Genomic DNA, 23,750 nt, shown 5'->3' on the forward strand with positions numbered 1-23,750 from the left:
CAAGGAGCATATCATTCGTAGCCTCGACATCTTGTATAAGATTATAAGTGACAACAATATATCTTACTCATACCAATTTTTGAAGGCAAGCCCTATGAAACATTAGGCAGCCGATGAACTATCATATTATCCAAGCATGATGAGACCTCTACATGCGAAGATGCAATGTCTTCAATAATGTAGGGAAAGCCAACGTTTTCTCCTAATGGCAAACTTTGCGAAGCGGCAAGAAAGCCAACAAATTACTCCTGCAGCAAAACCTCTACATGCGAGGGTGAAAATACTCTCAATAAGGTAGAGAAAGCTAAGCACATACTCTCTCAATGGTAAGCCCTATAAAACATTCAGAAGTCAAAAAACTATCATATTATTTAAGTGTGGTGAGACCCCTACATGCGAAGGTGCAATGCCTTCAATAAGGTAAGGAAAGCCAATGCTTTCTTCTAATGGAAAACCTTTCGAAGCGACAAGAAAGTCAACAAATTACTCTTACGGAAAAACCTCTACATGCAAGGGTAAAAAAAAAAAATATACTCTCAATAAGGTAGGGAAAGCCAAGTACGTACTCCTTTAATGATATGCCTTATCAAACAATTAGGAAGCCAGTGAGACATTTCATTATGACAATACCCCTACTTGCGAAGATGCAACTAACTCTTAACAAGGTAGAAAAGCCAATACATCCTCAAAGGTAAACCCTATCGAATGATTAGGAAGCCGACAAGATGTCATATCATTCATATGTGATAAGACCCCTACTTACGAGGATGCAACGCCTTCAACAAGGTAGGGAAAGCCAACATTTTCTTAACGGCAAGCTAAAGCGGTAGGGAAGCCAAAATAATATATTAAAATTCAAGCACAGTGATCCGCTACATGCAGGGACATAGCCAACCTTCAAAAGGTTAAGAAAGCCGATGCATAAACCTCGTAAAGCAACAAAGAAGCCAATAAACCATTACCTCATTGCCATATGGCAATTTGCTTTACGCAAGGATAAAACTCCTCAAGAAAATAGCAAAATTGTCATTCTATAAGTCACTATATGCAAGAATGTGATATCCTCAAAAGATGACAGCAATACAAGCCTTATCCAAGCTATTGTCTGTAAGAACGCAATCAACCTCAATGAAATGGTGACAAACAAGTGCACCATGAGCTTTAATGCATGAAAACATAGCTCATATGTAGGGGCTTCTTGAAACTAACAAAGTAGCGACTTAATATATGTCGAGTATAAGTCGGCTACCAAGCGGCGAGCCATGTTTCAATATATATGAGCTGCTGTCTACAAAAGTAAATTTGCTTATCAAAAGACCACTACAAAAAATGGCGCACAAACAGCAAGATGTGTGCTTAGCCAAAACCTGTCCACAAAGGCATGAGAAACAAGCAACATGTCTACTAACTTGCCCAAGCAAAGGTAAAGCCATATTCACAAGTTACCCAATTCAAGCACAAGTCATTCTCAAGAAACTAGTGCATATAATCTAACAAAATTATGCTACTCAACCAGAAGGTGCGCACAACCTTTCCAAGCAAGCTTTCCTCAACATACACAGCTGCTCATAGCCATACAAGAGTTGTTTTCACGACAAAGACATACTCATAACCTATCAAATAAAGGTACAAAGTCATCCTCAAAGTACAAATTACAAACCATATACATCCTTGAGGTACAAATGATTTTTTTTTCATTCCAAAATACAAAATATACATCCAAACATCATAATTTGTTTTTTTGTACAAAATAAAATTTGTATCTACTAACCATGATAGCATAAGCTTGATAATGCCTTAAAATGTATACTTATTATATATTTATATGGGCGTTATCTCCTTATTACTATGCTTAATTTTTATAATTAAGTCGTGATTTGCATTAGTCCCTATTATTTATCTTTACATAATTTTTTGAATAAGATGTCATTCATTGCGTGTAATTATCTACTTGTAGGAAATCATGTGAAAAAGATGAGTTTACAAGAGTTTGTGAGAGAATGAAGGCCAAACTAGAATTAAAGAGGAGCTAAAAGACCATGCTTAAATGTCTAAGGAGGTGCAGCTGGAGTGCTTGGGTCATCTACCATGTTTGGAAGCTTCAAATAAGGAAAGTAATCAAAGAGGCGGAATCTGAAAAGGAAAAATCAAATTTGAGCACTGATCAATATTTTGGACGTATCTCTCTCCTCAAAAGTTCAATTGACACAAAGCTAGATGGGTTGGAACTGTGACTTAAATATATACAACTTTCCAGTTTTGAGTTTTTCGAAATCCTTAATTTTTGAAGGTCGAAATTAACTCACAAGTTACTACTATAAACCTAGACAAAAATTAAAATACTAAAAGTGTTATTTTCTTTTGACACTTTTGACGTTAGGGTTTTGAAGGGAGGCTATGTAAAACAAATTTTGGTAGAGAAAATCTTGTATTTTTCTTTATCTAATGGCAGCCTAAACTCTTTGCTAGAGCTAGGGGTTATGTTTCTTCTATACGGTATGAATATTCAATGTGATTCTTTCTAGGATTTTATCAACAACATATTTGATTGTTCAATTAGATTTCTTTTGATGTATTAGTTCTTCCATGCTTTCAATAAGTTCAATCATGTTTTTCTTATTGTTTAGATGAATTTCTAATAGTTTCAAATAGAAATTAGGTTTTAAAGTGAATGGGTTTTTCTGAAAACTTTTCTAACCACATTATTAATCTAGGTTATCATGCATTCTTGAATTGTCTCAGTTCAACTGAATCATAAGTATTTAATTATATAAGAACAATCAATTATGAAATATATAACTTCTTAGATCACAAAGAATTTCGTATCGATATAGGGAAACACCCCGATGCCCTAATATTTACATTATTAACTTAAATCAGTTATCAATGTTATTCTTGTTTACAATTACTAGGCAAAAATTATTCTTCATCTTCACCAAAAGTTTTTTTTTTTAATTACATTGTCTTTGAATTTACCCTGCTCCTTGTGGTTCGATCTCGATACTCCGGGAATTATATTGCTACGATCTCCTGCACTTGGGTGTGAGGAAGCAAAGCTCGAACTTACAACAAATACTAGTACATAGGAGTTGCTCTATACACAAAAGTGAGTTGCCCACAAAAGGGAAATATAAGAGAATGTGTTTCCAAGGTAGTAGCCCCCATTACATGTTATAACCAACTCAAGTTCTCAAGGTTTTAGCAAATTCAAGAAATAAACAAAATGAAAAGAAAGGGCAACTCGAAGGAGATCAAGATTAGCAACAATATCTGAAGCCATTATGTTCAGAACACTCGCTTGCAATTGATTTCTCTATGAATTTATGGCCACCAGTTTCCATCTCTTCACAAAAATCCAGTTGACAAGAGATGCAAGTTGAACTTCCAAGCCTCACCTGAACCATGTATCGACGATGCAATAGAGGTAGTAGAGAAGAAACTCTACAATCGGCCTATCCTCAATCAAGTTCTTGGCAACACTCTTTCATTTGAATAGTCTCTCCTCAGCCAAAGGAACAAACCAAGTCTTATGCATTTTCATTACCACAAGCACTCTCTAGCCATTAAAAAAGGAAGCCACATGTTTGTTGATGTTTTCCTCACCAAGCTCAACCAAAGAAGCTGTGCAATCCTCTTGAGGTGAGCTAGGAGTGAAAAGACTAGACAAAAGAAACTCAATTTCAACTCAGGAACTCAATTTTACAACAACTAATGATGTTGTTTCTTAACATTGAAACTTAAAGCAACTTGTTGGCCTTACGCATAGACAGCAAGACAACAAGTTCATCAAATGTCCAACACCAACAAGAAACAAAACAAAAAGAGTTCAAAGTTACCTAACGGTGGCCATGGTACTATCTATTGCAGCTCTATGTTGCTACCTGAAGCAGCTTTAACCTTCGAAAATGGTGCATTGGCAATGAAATTGGCATTGTGAATGAAGGTCCTAACGATGGCACTGCAATTGCCTAAGCCAAAATCATTCTACAAGAAACCATAGTATAACACACTTGATATACTATTATGCAATCAAGAAAAGAAAACAAAGAAAATATGTGACTTACCAAGTGAGTTACAAGTCCTTGCTCAATAATGGTGTAGTCTCCTAAAGTATACTTATTCCATGCAAAACGGCAAAGTGGCACACTTAGCAACTCCTATTGGTATGACAAGAAGGGGTGGCATCAGGTTTTGACTTGTCACATCAAGTTTTGACTTGCCAAATAAGTTGTGGCTTCGCTCTCAAACAAACAGAGCAGCTGCCTATGTACCATATTCAATATGTTACAATGATATAACAAGAATAGTGGCTGCGATATCGCCAAAAGCGAAAGCAACTCGACGCAACAATGTTTCATTGAACAACATCTCTTATAGCCACACATCGTCGAGGAGCATCTCATTTGATAATAAGTTGCACTGTCCATTCCTTTTGATGCACACAGTGACCATCTTACAAAGCATCTTCTCATGCTATCATGGTCTATTTTGCCTTATCAAGGCCCAAGACACAAAAGCTATTATGGATGGGCAATACCATGATAAAAAAAGGTGCACACTATATGTAAACACTAATCTCAGCTTCGCCAACACTTTCTTCACCATTGCAGCAAGCATAAAGCAACAAATTGTGACCCTAACTTTGCTTGCATTCACCACAAGGACATAATACTGGGCGCTGGCAGCACATACAGCAACTATATCACACCTCTATACTACATCGCCAAAGGATTCTTCACTTCATTCCATCTCAAGTAAGCTGTCCTAAGGCAGCCAGCAGTATCGCTCATGGCAATGGCTTCATTGAAACTAATCTTGGCAAACACATCTCACCAAATTGTCCAATACTAAAGAAACTGAAATATTAAAGCACCCCCAATGTGGTCCAATTTGTATAGAGGTTTAAGATGGCCTCTCATTCATCATCATTCTCTCCTATGGACCCAAGTCAAAATTACAATCAGTTATCCACTCATTCTACTTCCAACACGATGGCCAACTTGAAATCAAGCACAGCTGCACTACAAACTGATTTCCATACCTTATGACTATCAGAATCAATAAGGAGCCAACTTCAATATGAAATTCAGCTTCAATTATGACTACTCAACCTTATGGGTCGGAACCTCTCGGTATTTCTGTGATCTCCTAAGGAAGAGCCAACCTACATCAATGATACTATTCATTCAACATGTCGCCAAATACATCCAAGAGATCAGCAAATATATATATATATATATATATATATATAATATTAACTCACCAAGGTGAGCGTCGCATCCGACTTCATCGAGCTTGCACAAAAAACAAATTCAACATCTTGCCGCCGCATTTGACATCAATCTCTTACAACAAAAACCTCGCTCCTTAGTGACAAAGGTTCCTTCCTCTTCACCAACAATACTGCTTAGCCGAAATTGGTACAGATGGTCCTGCGGCCATGGGCGATGAGCTGCCGCAAGCCCCATTAAACGTTGTCAACAAAACAACCTTGCCCGTCGCCAATGGTTTATCTCTCTCTTCTTCGGCAACAACGCTTTGACCATCTAGATCCTACAACGAGCATCTTTATGCTTCTTTGATTATGGTGGTGGAATGTTGTCGCTCTTATCTCTTTCATTTTGCAACCACCATCTCACCATCCTCCTTGGGTTTTGGCCACATAGGTGCTAGATCGAAGGTGGGTACAACAAAGCTTTGGAAATTTTGATGAGCTTGAGGGATTTTAAAAAATAAAATATTTACAAGAGCCCGATCCCAAGAGTTTTGCAAAAAAGGAGTTTTAAAGCTTTTGGAGAAGTTATCTATGCCAAGATCTTGAAAAGTCAAGAAAGAAGCAAAGTTATAGTGATATATATATATATATATATATATATATATCACAAAGTGAAAACGACATGGGAGTAAGTGACATGAATGACTTTGACATAAAGGTTACAGGAAGTGAAATCGCTTAGGCAACTCATGGAATATTGTTACAAGAGAAGGAGGTGTGTTGGCTAAAGCAGAATTAATGAAAGGATGGAATGGCATGTTAGCTTCCATCTGAGCAGAAAGTGGAGCTCTTAGCCTAAAAGCTAAAAGCAAGTGGGTGGAGGAAGTCTAATGCTACCTGTAGGCAACTGAAGGAAAGCAACTTGAAAAGTCAAAGGCCATGATATGTCAAAGCAAAAGTGGTGTGGGGACTTTGCAAAGTGGCTAGTAGTTAGCGTGGCATACTATCACAAGACAAAGTGGCTAGAAATTCAAAGGCCCATCTTTTACTGAAAGACAAAAGCTACAGAAATGCTAAGGAAATGAGCCTGAAAATTTTAAGGCCGAATATGTATATTACAAAACAAGTGTGGTAAGACTTAAGCCACCTAGTCATCCGAGGAAGAAATGTTAAAATTTCTCATGGTAGCATGAAAGCCACTTAAGCCATGGAAAGCAAGGACCGTTTCGGGTTGGACTTATCACTTGGTTACAACTTGACTTTCTTAGACTCGCGACCATGACATTTCAACAAATGGGCTTCTTTAACCCATGATTTTTCTTACAAGTGGGTGCCATGATGCACGACATTTCTACAAACAGGCCTCATCAACCCATACCTTCTCAACTAAAAATGAAGTGTTTGGATGGACTAATTTCCAAACCTGCAACATCTACAGTAATGGAAAACATCAACTACTCACACGCATGCCACAAGTGCCATGCGTGCTTGGGGGGCTAATGTTAATACCCATTTTTGCGATATATTCTCTATAAGCCCAACTCAATTAAGCCCAACCTCATTATGGGCCCAATTCAAGGATTATATTATTTTTTATTCTTTTAAGTATGGCCCAAGCTCATGCAACATATGGGAGAAATTAAGGAAGTGTGGTTTGGAGGGTATGGGTCGATTCCTTTTAGACCTTTTGTATGAGCCTAGCCTATGCGTGCTACCAAGTAGGCAAGGGACATTAGTAGCACCTCTGGCTCATGGAGGAGGTCTTGTACCCGAAATTTCCACCTCAAAAGAGCTTTCATGCTCTGGCTAACTGCGGCCTAAAGTTTCTACTTGAACCCATTTTTGCCTTTAAACATAGTTGACTCCCATTGGCCAACTCCATCTGCTAGCCCTCACTTAGGTGAGCCTCCCAATGGTCTGAAATGTTTGACCAAGGACAACCAATTAGATCAAACCCCCTTTATTTCCAAAATTATGTAAAAAGCAAACCAACTCATTTCCTAAGCAAAAGGCAAACTACACCAAATCTTGGAAATAGCACTCAGAAGGTCCAAAGCCTCTCTCTCTGCCTAAAATCCAATCATTAGCAACACCCTAAACTCAATATAAAACTCTCCCTTCAGCTCAAAAACAAGCAGATGGAGTTTTCTTCTAAGAGCAACACTCAAACTCAATACAAGAGTCTCTCTTAAGCTAAAAAACCAAAAACCACATTCTACTCTCAAAGCTGAAACTTTAGAGTAAAAGCTCATTCAACCAGCTAACATTCTCATAATTCTGAACCTTAGGGGTGGAAATATGAGTACAGGGGAACCTTCCCTCTCTTCCTCACAACCTCTCTCAATTTCCTCTTCTCGCTGACTGTGGGTCAAAATTTCAAACCTGTATATTTTTTCTGCATTTTCTTGTATTTTAGTTATGACATTTTGATTTCTCTCGTTAAAGCACCAATAGCCTTTTGTTCATTATACATTTGGAATTTTGGTCTTGATTCTCCACAAATAAACACTTCTAAAAAATCCAATGGGAGATTTGAGCTAATCATGCATTTTTGGCCCTTGTCGCAAAAACGTCCCCAACACAATGTATAGATAGTTTTTAATGATCTTGTAAAAAAATATGTTCGTGCCTCCAAATTTTCTTGGGTATATAATTATATTCTTAAAATTAATATTTTTTGGAAGCTAATTCCCAATATCATATTCCATTATTCCTACTTAAAATATTGAAGAAAATTATAAAAATTATAATTTTTATAATCTACATTTGAAAGCAGTTTGATTTAATTATTATCTTAAAGAAAGTTGGGTTTCACATAATTTAGTATTTTAAATTTACTAAACCAAATTATAAGACTCACTGAATCAAAGAATAAATTTTGGTATCATCGTGTGTAAAAATATGTTGGCTAGAGATTTTTGGACCATTCTTATGATAGTTTCCATAATTTTGTAAATAGTAAGTCTTGCATAATTAAAAATGTAGCTGTTAAGCAAATCTACATTGATAAGTTGTTAATGATTTTCTCCTAAGTACTTCTATGTCATGCCTTTTGGAGGAACAAACAAACCTTACTTTTGATTATGGTAAAATGGGATTATATACTAAAAGAACCAAGTTTCAATTTTGACGAATGAGACCCCTTTATTTGCAATGATGATAGGCAAGCCAATCTAACCGAGCACGAAAGCAATCCTAGCCTTAAGATAACTTTGATATATTTTTAAGATATTATTAATGATGATTTAATCAATTATATGATATAGTGGAAAAAATTCTTAATACACGTCATTCTTGGTTATTAGTAGAGATGCTTTGTGGTTCCACAAAGTTATTCATTTTTTATATTTTTCTTGCTTTCATTCCTTGCATTAAACATCATTCTTACATAACTGGCCTCCAACCAGTTTTATTAGAAGCATTTTATTTTAGGATAATAATCCATATTACTTACTAAGTCGTGTTTCACATTTTTAGCATGAAATGGCTTCAGAGATTCGGTTGGAGAAATCTTTGGGTTGGTGTAAGAGCTAGACTTCCTCTATCTCTATAGAGATTTCCAAGTTACTCTTGTTCTTAAATTTTGTTGTTTTGAGCTTTGTAATAATCCGATTCAATCAAAGTGTATACTCGATTGTATAGTGTTAAAATATTTGAGTTTTAAAACTATGTTAAGTGTTTCGACTTTCGAGACTTACTCTCTTTTTAAGTCATGTTGGACTTTAATTTTATATTGGGTTATTGTCTCTTGATTATTTAATCCATCAATGTTGTGAATTGTCCACCCTCAAATTTTGCTAAAAATCTCTACTCAAAAAAAAAAAAAAAAAAATTGCTAAAAATCATTATTTTATTTTGGCCCAAAAAAAAAAAAAAAAAAAAAAAAAAAAACCTTAATTCACTTTTCCCTATAAATTACACCCAGAGATGTTAGGAATTATTCCAATTAAGCTGATTTATACCATCGAATTGTGGAAAAGAAAATTTTCATTAATTAAGGTCCAAACTCTGGCTCAGACACTACTGCACCACATTTGACCAACTATGAATGACACACACACACACACACACAAAAGGGTTTAGATGGCCTAAGTTGATATATGACCCATTCAGAATACTGGGAGCAGTCGTTGTTATCATTGGTCTATACTTGGAGTTATGGGGCAAAGAAGGTGATCAAAATCACATCAAGTTCCAAGAGAAATCTGATCAGACAAATGATGAGCTGCAGGGATGCCAGTTACAACAAGGAACTTCAAAAGGGGATGTCCCTTGAAGGGTGGACAACAGCATTGGGTGTTTTCACTTTTACTTCTTTACCTGCTTTGCTTGGTAGTTGTACTTTTCATTCATTTTAGTTCTGTTGTTTTCATGTTTAACTCAGCACGCTTCCTGTGTGCTTTGGCTCTTGCATGTATTTTTTTTTTTTTTTTAATTATGAATGATGATGATGATGATGATGATGATGATATATAGAGAAAATATAAACAGAGAATAGTTGAATCCATCTCAATCTTCTAGGGAGAAAACCCAAGAGGGAAGAGAGGATATGGCCATTGACCCATCCCAGTTACAACTAGCAGCCCAATGGGCACAATTATGGGCAAAAAATTTTCATCTCTCGGAATAAAATAAAATTTCCAATTAGACAGAATTAAGGGCAGCCTTTAACTCTAGAAGAAGGGGAGCAATAAACCACATAGGAGGTCTTGCGGAGTAGAGGTCTTGAAGAGCACCAATGACACCTTTTGAGTCTCCTTCAAAGATAATAAAATGGAGTTTGTGAGAAATTGCCAATTTGATGGATCAGATGGAGGGAGAAAGTTTGTAGTTGATCATTCTCATTCAATGAAGTTTTAATGTTATGAAAAAGTGTACCAATGAGTCAAAAAAATCAACCTTTGCAGAGACATAAATTGATGGTACTACAATAGTCATTCCAAAGCCGGTTCTCAAATTGTGCGGGCACTTCCGTGGGGGAGCAATGTATAGTGCCCCTTTCATACATAATGCTAGTCTCCTAACATACCTAGACACATCACAATTCACATAGCCATACACAACATTTGTCAGCTAATAAGCATTTACTTAGGTTTTAGGGAATTATCTAGCTTACACTGGTCCCAATCAACAAAAACACAAAATACTAAGACATTGACGCAAGGGAAAACTTCCCAAGGACTTCTAGAATACTTGATGCTGCTTACATAGGAACTTTTATATATTAAGACAATAAGTTGATCATACAAAAAGCAAGCTTTCTAATAATCTTGCCAGGTAATTAACATATTTCACAAAGACTTCATCTTAAGCTCCTGAGTCTACTTCCAAAATCTACTCTACGATCATCAGCTAACAACAAAGAATTGACATTTACAAAGACAATTTTAAACCATTCCTCCACATGCTTCTTACAGTAATTTCCAAAAATCTATTTCATGCTTTTCCTCACTTTGCTTCTTCAAGCCGTGCTCGTAATGACTCAAGACTTGACGTTTTATTTATACTGCAAAAAAGAACAGATAATGACATCAAACAATTTGAATAAGTTTTGTCGCTTGAAGAATAATTTATGATCTTCTAAAGACAAATATTTGAATATCCATTTGTTCTCTATAACAATTAAAATGGATCCATCCACAACCATATCACATATTAACAAGGCTCGCCAGAAGAGCAAATCTCCTCCAGATGCCAACTTTTCTGAAATCCATTCCGGAACTAATTCTATTAAGAGGTTTAGCTGCTCTTCAACTTCTCCTGCAATCACAAATGAAGAGGATCACCAAAAGCTACCAGAGAAAAGGGAATTATATCCGTGTGGTACAAATGCTTACTTTTGTCAACAATATCACAATGGCTTGCAATTATCTTGTGTATAAGCTCCTCTTTTGTGATAACAGACCGCTTAATAGACTGAAATAAGAAGTGAATCATGTTGAAGAGCTTAGGCAGGCTAGCAATCATTTGTTGCCTCCGTTTTGCCCGAGAGAAATCCGGCGATCTCACAGTTGTGGAAGTATACTAAGGAGCTTAAGATGAAGTCTTTGTGAAATATATTAATTACATGGCAAGATTATTAGAAAGCTTGCTTTTTGTATGATCAACTTATTGTCTTAATATATAAAAGTTCCTATGTAAGCAGCATCAAGCATTCTAGAAGTCAGAAAAGTCGCCGAAACCCTCTATCCCAATTAATGGCCTAGAGAGACCCTATGGGCCACACAAGCCCAAATAACTACCTTAAGCATGTTGAATATCTCAGAACTATTATTAAATTAATGTAGTTTCAATAAGTCAAATTTTGAATGCTCATCAATCACAAATAATCAAAACCCAAATCATGGAAAAAAGAACAAAAAAGAATTACTACCCACCCACATCACAAAAATGCAATAATTTCAATCTATCTATCTAGTTTTATTTATTTATTTTTAATTTTCACTAAGTAAAATTTCTACACTAGATGACCTCTTATCTAAGGTTATAACTTAAGTGGATGCAAAATTGAAAGTTAACAATTTTTCAGCTAACACTGTTGAACAAAAGGAGTTTGTTCTTAAAATTGTTGGACCATGATGGAAGGGAGGTGTGAGTTAAAAATTGCTCAGACTATAAAAGACGACAATAAGGGCTCGATTTTTTATGGTTAGTGCATAATAATCTCGACAGTTCTTCCATAATGAGATTCATGAACATTGAGCATTGGCCTTAATAAATCTATTGTATCATTACCAGTAACTTGTCCTATTATTAGAGGTGTTGACATTATAGTAATTTTGGATATGAACTATAGATAAATCCATGCGTTAGTATGGAGTTACAAAAATAATGACACATTAATGAATCTAATTAATGATGTTAATTATTAACGAATGTAACATATCTGTTACATAATTGTTTTTACGATAGAAAAGATTTTATGGCTAGTCATGTCCTTTCTGAATGTTATAAATATTGTCAGGCCCCACTTGTAAGGGGTGGAGAAGAGAAAAGAAAGCTCATGTTAATCCAGACTAGTTGGGGAGAGCAATAGAGAGCCTTGAAAGCATCTCACGTGAGGGACCCTAATGTTTCTCAAATTGACTAGTTAGAGGCTCGAGAATGGAGTGATGAAAGAAAAGACTGAAAGAGAGCAGAAGAATAGCCTGAGGAACTGATCATTGAACTAATTTTCATCCTTGAGCTAATTGGAATGGTGGACTTCGATTGGGCTTTGTTTTGTCCATTCGATTGGCATCCTAATTGCTTGTGATAGAGACGAAGCTAGAACTTAAAGTTAAGGGAGACGGCTTTGCTGATGTAGTGACTTTGACCTCTGACTCTACTATTACTTAGCCATTGATTTTTATTTTTATTTTTTGTGTCTTTGAAATGTTTGCTATTGGGTAAAAACAAAATTATTTTGTTTAAAATTTTTAAATGGTCAAGATGTTTGTTTTTGGTGAAATTTGTTGATTAAGCTTAATTTTTTTTTTTCAATTTTACTATTGATAATTTTTGTTGTTCAACTAATTTTTTTGGGCTTGTATATTTTGTTTTAGATTTTAAATCTATAAATTTTTTAATGGTCTTTAAAATGAGGAAAATTCTAGAGTTACAAACTTTTTTACAAATTGCTGATATGATGAATAATTATTGATAAGTAAAAAAACAATTTAAATGGTAGGCCCAAATGCGAACCAAAAAAAATTTGCTACTTAACTATTAGTAAAAATATTTTAGAAAAAATATTGACTATAATAACACTCTTAAAAGAATCATTGATATTGTTAAGGATGTAAAAATGTACTTTTACAACAAAATTGTTAAAATTAGTACCCATATATATAATAATATTTTTTAGAAAAAAATTGGGGGGCCATTGCCCCCCAAGTCCAACCATGGTTCCATCCATGGCTTGTGAGGTCCTTGAATAATAAATTTTAATAAGAAATTTCTCACATCTTATTATTGATTTTTGTTACAAATGCACGTGATATAATTTTTAATTGATTGATGTGTTATATTTTGGTTTTCTTGAATTACTTTTTAAATAAAATTCCAACACATACAAGTAAAGAGTACAACTGGTGCATACGTCTCAACTGTATTTTAAAGTATAACACCCTACTCTTTCTATTCCATTCGCATTTGGACCTTGCATCAAATCAGCTGTCAATTATTTAGTTTGGAATTTTTCAAGAACATGATGCTATCAACTTGTAAGCATAATCAGTAAAAGACAAGTCCTCATCCATGAGTATAGATGCATTTGTGCTTCAAGCCTTCAACTATAAACAAGCAAAGGGTGACAAAAAAAATAAGGTTGGCACATATATTCAAGAGCTATGGCGCCGATGGTAGGTGAGATGGGCATGATCTGTAGGAGATTCAAGCCACACATTCTGATGGTTCTGATTCATGTAGGTTATATGATTATGTACCTCATTACAGATGCTGCCTTCAGCCATGGGATGAATCCTCATATCTTTGTAACTTATCGACATGTTCTAGGTGGTTTAGTGATGTTTCCTTTTGCCTATTTTCTTGAAAGGTACAGTTCTAATCTACATCCAATACACATCCATATACACTCACACACTGGTTACATGAATAATTATCTTCAAGTATGTACATATTCTGCATCTAAACAATTAAAACACTTTGGCAAATAGTCATAACAACGAAATAATATCATTTAATAGGTAATTATTCAATATTTGATTTTTCGTTTTCTTTCATGCAGAAAAGTAAGGCCAAAGATGACATTAGCATTGTTTTTTGAGATGTTTCTGCTTTCTCTGGTAGGGTACGTAGGTTGTCAAGCACCACTCTTCAGTATAACATGAATGATACTAGAGATTTGTGTTTACTCAAATTAATAAAAAGCACTTACAGTTTTCTTTTCCCTGATGTTAAACAGGGTTAGCTTAACCCTTAACATGTACTTTGCAAGTTTGGAATACACTTCTCCAACCTTTGGCACATCCATGATCAATGTTGTTGCATCTTTAACTTTTGTAATTCCAGTTGCACTCAGGTGGGGCTTTACACTTCGTGAACATGTCTCTCTTCTCGTTTGATGAGAAAATGGAGACTACATAAACACCATTTAATAAGTATTTTATGTAGGTTGGAGGCCCTTGATGCTAGGAATGCTCGTGGAATAGCCAAAGTCGTGGGAACCTTAATATCGTTGGCTGGGGTCATGACCATGACTCTGTATAAAGGGCCTGAAGTTCGAAGTTGGAAGGGTGCTCCCATCCACTTAAATAGAAGCAATTCTGTTCATGAGAACTGGATTAAAGGACCAATTCTAGCTGGTGCAAGTTGCATATCATGGTCTTTATGGTACATTAGGCAGGTACATAACGTACAAAAAAACCTTCCCTCCTGACTGTTGCAAGTTGTGCTATATTATATGTCCCACTGCTCAACAGTACAGTCATGAGAAAATAATCATAATAAGAGATTACATGACCTAATTTACAAGCAAATATTAAGATCACCAAAATCTGTTATGCATGAACTGATATATAACAGAAAAGCGAGGTAGCCAAAAAAAAAAAAAAAGGAAGTATTTTTCCCCACGAAATAAAAGATGATAGTGTATCCATGTGAACCACGCAGGCATTTACTCTGAAGAAGTATCCTGCGCAACTGTCATTAACTGCATGGATAAACTTAATCGGTGGAGCACAATCAGCTGCCTTCACAGTACTCATACAACACAAACCGGCTGCATGGTCCATTGCATTCAACAACATTGACTTCTGGTCCATCGTATATGCAGTAATTAAAGAATGTGAAAGAATTTCAAATTATTATTTTGTTTCAAATGATGTTTTAAACGTTTTATATGTCAAATGGCAGGGAGTTGTATGCTCAGGTATAACAATCTTCATTCAACTATGGTGCACTGAACAAAGAGGACCAGTTTTTGTGACCATGTTTAATCCCCTTGGAGCAGTGTTGACAGCGCTGCAATCATACTTTCTTCTTGGTGAAAGACTGCACATGGGAAGGTATAATCATCACAGTGTTATATCCACTTTCAGGAGCCCCACACACACACACAAGGGTTTAGATGGCTCTAAGTTGATATATGGCCCATTCAGAATACTGGGAGCAGTCGTTGTTATCATTGGTCTATACTTGGTGTTATGGGGCAAAGAAGGTGATCAAAATCACATCAAGTTCCAAGAGAAATCTGATCTGACAAATGATGAGCTGCAGGGATGCCAGTTACAACAAGGAACTTCAAAAAGGGATGTCCCTTGAAGAGTTTTCACTTTTACATCTTTACCTGCTTTGCTTGATAGTTGTACTTTTCATTCATTTTAGTTCTGTTGTTTTCATGTTGAACTCAGCACACTTCCTGTGTGCTTTGGCTCTTTTTTTTTTCTTTTTTCTTTTTTTTAATTATGAATCATGATGATGATGATGATATATAGAGAAAATATAAACAGTGAATTTCCAATCCATCTCAATCTTCTAGGGAGAAAACCCAAGAGGGAAGAGAGGAGATGGTCATGGACCCATCCCAGTTACAACTAGCAGCCCAATGGGCACAATTATGGGCAAAAAATTTACATCTCTCGGAATAAAATAAAATTTCCAAAGACGGAATTAAGGGCAGCCTTTTACTCTAGAAGGGGAGCAATAAACCACATAGGACGTCTTGCGGAGTGGAGGTCTTGAAGAGCACCAATGACACCTTTTGAGTCTCCTTCAAAGATAATAAAATGGAGTCTCTGAGAAATTGCTCATTCGATGGATCAGATGGACGGAGAAAGTTTGTAGTTGATTATTCTCATTCAATGAAGTTTTAATGTTATGAAAAAGTACCAGATGAGTCAAAAAAAAATCAACCATTTCAGAGACATAAATTGATGGTACTACAATAGCCATTCCAAAGCTGGTGCTCAAATTGTGCGGGGACTTCCGTGGGAGAGCAATGTACAGTGCCCCTTTCATACATAATGCTAGTCTCCTAACATACCTAGACACATCACAATTCACATAGCCATACACAACATTTGTCAGCTTATAAACATTTACTCCTGTTTTAGGGAATCATCTAGCTTACACTGGTCCCAATCAATAATAACACAAAATACTAAGACATTGACGCAAGGGAAAACTTCCCAAGGACTTTTAGAATGCTTGATGCTGCTTACATAGAACTTTTATATATTAACTTTAAGACAATAAGTTGATCATACAAAAAGCAAGCTTTCTAATAATTTGCCATGTAATTAACATATTTCACAAAGACTTTATCTTAAGCTCCAGAGTATACTTCCAAAATCTACTCTACGATCATCAGCTAACAACAAAGAATTAACATTTACAAAGACAATTTTAAACCATTCCTCCACATGCTTCTTACAGTAATTTCCAAAAATCTATTTCATGCATCTTCTCACTTTGCATCTTCAAGCCGTGCACGTAATGACTCAGGACTTGACATTTTATTTGTACTGCAAAAAAAGAACAGATAATGACATCAAACAATTTGAATAAGTTTTGTCGCTTGAACAATAATTTATGATCTTCTAAAGACAAATATTTGAATATCCATTTGTTCTCTATTACAATTAAAATGGATCCATCCACAACCATATCACATATTAACAAGGCTCACCAGAAGAGCAAATCTCTTCCAGATGCCAACTTTTCTGAAATCCATTCCGGAACTAATTCTATTAAGAGGTTTAGCTGCTCTTCAACTTCTCCTGCAAACACAAATGAAGAGGATCACCAAAAGCTACCAGAGAAAAGGGAATTATATCCGTGTGGTACAAAGGCTTACTTCTGTCAACAATATCACAATCGCTTGCAATTATCTTGTGTATAAGCTCCTCTTTTGTGATAACAGACCGCTTAATAGACTGAAATAAGAAGTGAATCGTGTTGAAGAGCTTAGGCAGGCTAGCAATCATTTGTCGCCTCTGTTTTGCCCGTGAGATCGCCGGATTTCTCTCTTCTACTGCCTTCCTCTCTTTCTCTATTATCTGCATCAAGAAAACATAGTTATAAATTCTAATGATGCAATCAGAAAAATGATATTAGATAGAACATAGAACCTTGCTTGGTAAGGATGAAAGCATAAGGAATTCACAATGGGGCTTACCGATTGCAAAATATTCTCAGGAAGAATATCAAAAACATCATTATCAACTGAAACACCTCCAGTGTCATCCATTTCATCACCAACGTTTCCATTCTTTATGGGAGTGTCAAATTTTAACAATCTTGAACAGGGTGAACGCCTTATTAACTTGTTTGAAGAGCTAGTGTAATCATCCTTTGGGCTCATATATCTCTTTGGTGGATACAATTTGGGCGGGACATTCATCAGCCCAGCTGGAATGAGAATGTGTTCTGCAGGAGTCGAATGGATATTAGCAATTTCTGAAGGAGAACCATTCTCATTATTCATGGCATCTATCTCTTTGCTTGGGGTTGCTAGTGGGCAAGATTGTGGCAAATGAGCAGGGGAAGCATGAACTGCTAGACATTTTTCATTGCTGGTTGATTCAAATGACAGTTTTGATGGGGATGGAGCACCAGCAGCAGAACTACTTTTCTCTTTGGAGGAACTTTTGTTAAGTGGTGACTCTGGAATTGGAAGAACTGAAGATTGGAGATCAGTCTTTGATAAGTTTAGAGGATAGTTCTGTACTTCATGGCTGATGACATTTTGTGAAAAGCGCTTGCGGAAAGATTGAGAGAGATGTGATGCTACCACCGGTTGCTGTTTTCTTTGTGCTTCAATTGACGTCCCGAGGGGAAATGACATGTTGGGAGAATTGTTTATGTTTGAATTCAGATCTTGTTCTGTTCCTTCTGCAATTTCATCATCCCGAATGCAGGTTTCTGATGCTGCTGATTGCAGAGCTGTTAGTGCAACAGTTGACGTCTTAATAGGAAATGATGAGGTGGGTGTTTTCATGTTCGAATGGACGTCTAGCTTTTTACGATTGAATGGTTCAGGCAACAGTTCCTCTGGAATTTCATCCACCTGCACGCAGAAGAAAAATCTTAAGGTGCAGTCTAGAGCATTGCTTAAAACAACCAGAAATCTTCATATCGAATATATATGAGTAAACTGACAATAATTTTTCATCTCAAATCCATATTGTTAGTTACAATTTTAAGTGGTAGTGAATATCATGCTGACAGCTACCTTTATGGTTAACATTTGTAGTGAAAGAGAGGTCAAAAGCAGCTAGAGCATAAGGTTTATTTTCAATTGTATGAAAAAGGAACACTTCTATAATGGAAACCATAGAATATGACCCTAATCAAAATTATATTAGATTATGGTATTATCTTAACCCAGTCTCATTAGGTGGCCACAAGTGGCAGATGGAATCTTGTACTAAAGTTTATACATAAAGTGTAAAACAGCTATATATAGATAGGAATGGAGGGAACAGATTAAACAGAGGCATCTCACTGCAAGAATGTCCTAAGAAAAGAGAGAATATATGCCCAACAGTTTTTGTGCATTATATTCCAAAGCACACTCCCCTTTTCAATTGGCTAGGAAGGCATTATTACCAGAGAATCAAAGTAACTTATATATACATATAAAAAATGTAAATGATTGGCAACTAATGCTGTTCTAGATGTGATCATGAATACAGAACTAACAACAACTTAAGGATATATCCCATGTAATATACAGAAAGTACAGAACACGAGTACCTCTGGACAGGATTTTGAAAAATCCGCAAGCAGCGATCGTAACACCTTCCTCAAACGCATATTCCCGCTTTCAGATTTCAACTTCCCATCATTTTCCACTGCATCAACGTTGATGGAAACATGGAGATCCGGCTTCATACAGCTCGTCTGCTCATCGAACACAAGTACCCTCTTTATCTCAATTGCACCGCGCAAAATAAACTTCAATTGAGCCAAGTGCCTGTGTGTAAACCTCCTAAAAACATTTTTTTTTTTTTTTTTAAACATACAAAACAATCATAAGATTCATTAATCTCATACAGCTAAGTGTAGTCAATGTATCAGGTGAGTTGCTTAGAAATATCAAATATGCAGTGTGGTAGCAATTTTTGAAAACTGATCCAAAAAAACTGAAAAAATCTGTGTTTTGAGAGAATACATTTTCCCTCATAAAACTTTTTTGGCAATGTGTTTCTATTTTGTTTTCAAGTGCCGGAATTACATTTTAAAAACACGCTTTTCCCAAATCCAAACAGGTTCTATTTTCTAAGCAACCAAAAAGAGGGAAAACAAATTTCATTACTTCATAAAAATTTACCTATCAGTTAAACACTTAATTTTGGGGCAAATATTGGTAAAAGAGGATAAGGAACCCTTCAAGCGCAACAACCGAATAGAACTAACCAAGCTATCAAAAAACTGAGCAAGAATCTCATACCTGCACATAGAACAAATAAATACCCAGAAACATTAATTAAAAGCTAAAACAAATAAACCAATCAAATCACCGTATTAACCAAAAAAGTTCATACTTTTCGGGTAGCTTGTGGGGCTCGGGGATTTCTGGGGAGAATTGGATATGCCTTCTGGCGGAGGAGTTGGGGCGGAGTGTTTTGGCGACTTTTCTGGCTTCCTTGACGGAGAGGGCGACGACGCGGTTGCGGTGGAGCCGTGTGGGCTGCTTCTTGGATTTGGATTTTGATGAAGATGAAGGCTCCATTGGTAACACAGCGAGAGAGAGAGAGCCTAATTTCTACCAGAACACTACGCTTGGCGGCAAAATAACAGAAAAAACACACATTAATAATAATCAATCCCTATAAAGAGTATTTATAGGAGTTTTCTCCTAATCCCGGTAGAAAAAGAAATAAAAAACCTAATTCTAGGTGAGAAAGAAAAAACAATGTGACTAGGAAAAGAAATACAATTAAAACCTTAACGTTGGATTCCCGCCTAAATGGCCCGTTGCTTCCCGCAATTTCTTTCGGGTCTGTTTGGGAAGTAGGTCTAGTGAGTCAGGCAGGTGAGCTTAAGTAGTCTTGTCCGCTGCCAGGGAAATGAATGGAAACCTCTTTGGGTTTTTTTTTCCTTAAAAGGTTGGTGACCACGTCCATGATTACGACAATATGAAAAAATATAACAAATTAAAGCACTTTCAAAGAAAGGACAAAGGAATAGAAAAATAATAATATAAAAGAGAGATAAAGCTACGAAAAAAAAATTTTAACAAATCAAAAATTTAGTCTCTCCTTCTCAAAAAAAAAAAATATTAACATTTCGTTGTTCACTTTTTTTTTTTTTTCATGTTTTAAATTTGGTTATTTAATTTCAATTTTAAAATACAAGTAATTTATGAAGAAATCATCCATTATTAACATAAATTTTAAGAGAAAAAATATTCAAAATTGGGAAGGTATTAATCAATTCTTTGTCCCAAGTGGTGGAAACTCTAGATGTTTGACCCCTTAAAAAAGCTCAAAGATATAAAACTGAGTAAATAAAAATTGTTTCCTTAAAACGTGATATTGGATTACAAATTGTTTAGCTACGTTCATAGAAAAAATTGATTATTAGAAATTTCAATTCATAAGATTTAATGCATTTTAAGTTAAGGTAGGCACAATTAACTTGGCCCCCTGAAAAAATTTCCCAACTTTGTCATTAGCACTTCTCTAAAGCTAAAGCACAAAGTTCTAATAGAAACTCTAAGAATAATTATGAAAAGAAGAATCAAGAATTAAAGAGAGCAACAGATATCCAACTTCATAAATGGAGGGCAAGTAAGAAATTAGAGAGAGAGAGAGAGAGATTTGTGTTCACCTGAGCTTAAAATCACCAAAAACACTGTAGCTAAGAGATATGAGAGACTGAGAGATCATAGAGAGCTTGATAAAGGGGAATGAGAGAGCAGAGAGGTAAGACTGAGAGATCAAAGGGAGGAGACTTCTTTATATGCAAGACCCAGAGACAGAGGTGATTTGTGTGTGGAATGAGCAAGGGGAAAGTGAAGAAAAGGTAAAATGTTGTGTGTGTGTGTGTGTGTGTATGGAGTAATGAGTAAACTGAGTTTTCTCAAGTCCCTCAAAAAGAGTCATTTGGGCCTCTTAACTATGATCGAGCTTGATGGAGACAAAGTGGGTTCCACTAATTTTGGTAATTTTTACAAAATTGCCACTACAACACTATTCTCATATCTCTCATATCTCAACAAGTCACAAATATTGTTTTCAATTTCCACAACTATAACCCAATTTTTTTTAATAACGAGTTATGAAAATTGAGAATAAAAACTAAACCAAACAAGCAAACTTGAGGTATGGCTCACGAAATTTGGGAATTGAGTAATAACAACAAGCAAACCAAAAATAGCATAAACAATTCAACATTAAATCCTAACTTTAAGTTCAACTATATTAGCCAAGAGTATTGTGACTTAACTAGTGAGTTGGTCGGCACTCTTTGGTGATTCTAAGGAAGGCATCTAGAATTTAAACCTCTATTCCATATTATAACTACTGAATTATCGAAAAGACAAAACTCCAAAAAAATTATGGAGCATCAAACATACGGACATTATCAGCCTCCATTTTATTTTATTTATTTTTACTTCTATAATTGAAATTAGTAAATTAATTATTAAAAAAAATGAAGTACATGTTTTCTAATCTCAAAGTTTAAATATTTTCTTGTCTAAAAATAGAATCGTTCATAATATTTATCTAATTTTTTAAATATATATATATATATATATATATTTATTTATATATGTGAAGAAGGAATAAGGGCCATAACCCCTGCTTTGGCCAGCATCATAGGTAAGTATTGAAGTCCCTGAGGTACTGATGGTTAGTGGACAAGGTGGCAGCAATTCAAACTAGTATTTAATTGATGTACTGAATTACTAAGACAAAAATAAATGAATAAATAAATTGATGGACTAAATTTATCGACCTCAAATTTTAACAATTAAAATCCTAACTTTCCAAAAGAAGAAAATACCACTAACTTTAATGTTGACATTGATATGACAATTGCCTATGTTTTTGAGACAAATCTGTTACAACCTATCTTCTTTCTAAGAGCATAAGCATTGGTAGAGCTAAAATTATATCAAGAGGAGAGAGAAGAGAAAGAAGAGTTTGAGAGAGAGAGCCACAAGAGGGAGGGTTGAGGCAGAGACATGGAGAGAGCCCCGATGGCAACTAGTCAAGAGTCTAAACCCATCCACACCCTGCCTTGTGGTGCAAAGCTAAAACCTCATCCCATCCCTGCCCCACCACATTTGAGGGGCAGGGAAAACCCACATGGGGCGAAACAGGGAGGGATGAGGCAAAATTGTCATCCGTAATGGTAGCTGGAGGAAGAAAGAAAGAAAGAGGAGAATAAAGCTGAACATAATGGGAGAAGTGAATAAAAAAAATTTTCCTAGCTTTGAGCTATAGTGCACTGCCATTTATGGCAATTCATTGTAGCTCAAGTGTTAAAAATATTAGCAATAACACCACCATTGCAGCCTCATTTTTTGTTATATTAGTTGCTAAAATTAGCAATTTGGCCTTTTAGCACTATCAATGCTAATGCTCTAATGCCAATAAGTTTAGGAGCACAACAATTTTTATGGTTGATGACATGACTTGGTATCATTAGTAATGATAAAAGCAGTGTCAAAATTGACTTGGGTAAAAGTGATATTATTCCAATCACAATAAATCATATCAATAATGGTAAAAGAAAGATGTAAAAATGATAAACCCTAACATTCATGTTTTAGCATCGCCTACCTTCTTTGAGGCATCTTATCTTAAATATTATTTAAACTTTGAATTCCCACTCACATCTACCAAGCCTTAAAAATCCCATACCAGTTAATGGCCCAAAGAGATCCTATGGGCCACACAAGCCCAAATAACTACCTTAGCTCGGAACTGTTATTAAATTAATGTAGTTTCAATAAGTCAAATTCTGAATGCTCACCAATCACAAATAATCAAAACCCAAATCATGGAAAAAAGAACAAAAAAGAATTAATACCTACCCACATCACAAAAATGCAATAATTTCAATCTATCTATCTAGTTTTATTTATTTATTTTTAATTTTCACTAAGCATAGAATCGAATAGAAAAGAAAAGAAAAAGTAGTTGTAAATAAAATTTGGCTTCATATCATAGTTTTGAAAATTGGATTTGACCGATTGGTCGTTCAATCAGAAACCAAACCCTAAATCAATACAATAAAAACAGCCAAATTGGACTCCTTTTTTTAGTTATTTCATTTCATATCTAAATTTTTAAAAAGTTTTTTCAATAGTTTAGAGACAAAAAATAAAGATAAAAAAAGAACATTTTTCAATAATTTAAGGATGAAAAATAAATTTTTAGTAAAATTGATGGACATAAAAAAAATTTCAATGTCTTAAGGTCAAAAAATGAAATTTCCAATAATTTAGGGATAAAAAATGGTCATCTTAAAGTTTTGGAAGTAAAAACAAACTTGTATCTATCACGGTGACGGTTGTATCTATCGACGGTGGGTTTCTTATTAAAGCCCAAATTCCTCGAGTCCCAAGCCCAAGCTT

General features: G+C 35.4%; 2 protein-coding genes and 1 long non-coding RNA gene across 13 annotated transcripts; 1 reads left to right on the top strand and 2 right to left on the bottom strand.

Moving 5' to 3' along the window:
• Positions 1-3,043: 3,043 nt before the first annotated feature.
• On the bottom strand, positions 3,044-5,858 carry LOC126698396 (uncharacterized). 4 transcript variants are annotated; one of them, XR_007646451.1, is made up of 3 exons: positions 5,264-5,858; positions 4,065-5,164; positions 3,044-3,958 (listed from the first exon to the last, which is right to left on the bottom strand). It is a non-coding gene; the product is annotated as an uncharacterized LOC126698396 (long non-coding RNA). The 4 variants fall into 4 exon arrangements; XR_007646450.1 differs by having other exon boundaries at positions 3,044-3,968; XR_007646453.1 differs by having other exon boundaries at positions 3,044-3,984.
• Positions 5,859-10,697: 4,839 nt separating this feature from the next.
• Positions 10,698-21,234, bottom strand: LOC126698397 (CDT1-like protein b). 4 transcript variants are annotated; one of them, XM_050395579.1, is made up of 9 exons: positions 20,993-21,234; positions 20,107-20,260; positions 19,705-19,936; positions 19,491-19,610; positions 18,914-19,148; positions 17,334-18,224; positions 17,013-17,214; positions 16,845-16,935; positions 16,374-16,680 (listed from the first exon to the last, which is right to left on the bottom strand). In XM_050395579.1, the coding sequence occupies exons 3-9, from the start codon at positions 19,890-19,892 to the stop codon at positions 16,623-16,625; spliced, it is 1,785 nt and encodes a 594-aa protein (XP_050251536.1). In that variant the 5' UTR covers positions 19,893-19,936; positions 20,107-20,260; positions 20,993-21,234; the 3' UTR covers positions 16,374-16,622. The 4 variants fall into 4 exon arrangements, with proteins under 4 accessions (XP_050251533.1, XP_050251534.1, XP_050251535.1 ...); XM_050395576.1 differs by lacking the exons at positions 16,374-16,680; positions 16,845-16,935 and adding an exon at positions 10,698-10,975; XM_050395577.1 differs by lacking the exons at positions 16,374-16,680; positions 16,845-16,935; positions 20,993-21,234 and adding an exon at positions 10,698-10,975 and having other exon boundaries at positions 20,107-20,404.
• On the top strand, positions 13,534-15,616 carry LOC126698398 (WAT1-related protein At4g08300-like). 5 transcript variants are annotated; one of them, XM_050395584.1, is made up of 7 exons: positions 13,534-13,751; positions 13,944-14,006; positions 14,121-14,237; positions 14,330-14,561; positions 14,828-14,989; positions 15,071-15,222; positions 15,316-15,611. In XM_050395584.1, the coding sequence occupies exons 1-7, from the start codon at positions 13,546-13,548 to the stop codon at positions 15,476-15,478; spliced, it is 1,095 nt and encodes a 364-aa protein (XP_050251541.1). In that variant the 5' UTR covers positions 13,534-13,545; the 3' UTR covers positions 15,479-15,611. The 5 variants fall into 5 exon arrangements, with proteins under 5 accessions (XP_050251541.1, XP_050251540.1, XP_050251539.1 ...); XM_050395583.1 differs by having other exon boundaries at positions 14,828-15,222; positions 15,316-15,616; XM_050395582.1 differs by having other exon boundaries at positions 14,828-14,980; positions 15,071-15,612.
• Positions 21,235-23,750: the final 2,516 nt, after the last annotated feature.

This window comes from Quercus robur, chromosome 9 (genome assembly GCF_932294415.1).
Source record: "Quercus robur chromosome 9, dhQueRobu3.1, whole genome shotgun sequence".
NCBI classification, from domain to species: domain Eukaryota; kingdom Viridiplantae; phylum Streptophyta; class Magnoliopsida; order Fagales; family Fagaceae; genus Quercus; species Quercus robur.

Coding starts and splice junctions, on each gene's coding strand:
- LOC126698398 (XM_050395580.1), top strand. CDS start 13,546: ATGGCGCCGATGGTAGGTGAGATGGGCATGATCTGTAGGAGATTCAAG. Junction 14,238..14,329: donor GTAATTCCAGTTGCACTCAG/GTGGGGCTTTAC, acceptor TATTTTATGTAG/GTTGGAGGCCCTTGATGCTA. Junction 14,562..14,827: donor CTTTATGGTACATTAGGCAG/GTACATAACGTA, acceptor TGAACCACGCAG/GCATTTACTCTGAAGAAGTA.
- LOC126698397 (XM_050395576.1), bottom strand. CDS start 19,892: ATGGAGCCTTCATCTTCATCAAAATCCAAATCCAAGAAGCAGCCCACA. Junction 19,611..19,704: donor CCCCACAAGCTACCCGAAAA/GTATGAACTTTT, acceptor TTCTATGTGCAG/GTATGAGATTCTTGCTCAGT. Junction 18,225..18,913: donor TTTCAAAATCCTGTCCAGAG/GTACTCGTGTTC, acceptor TTCTGCGTGCAG/GTGGATGAAATTCCAGAGGA.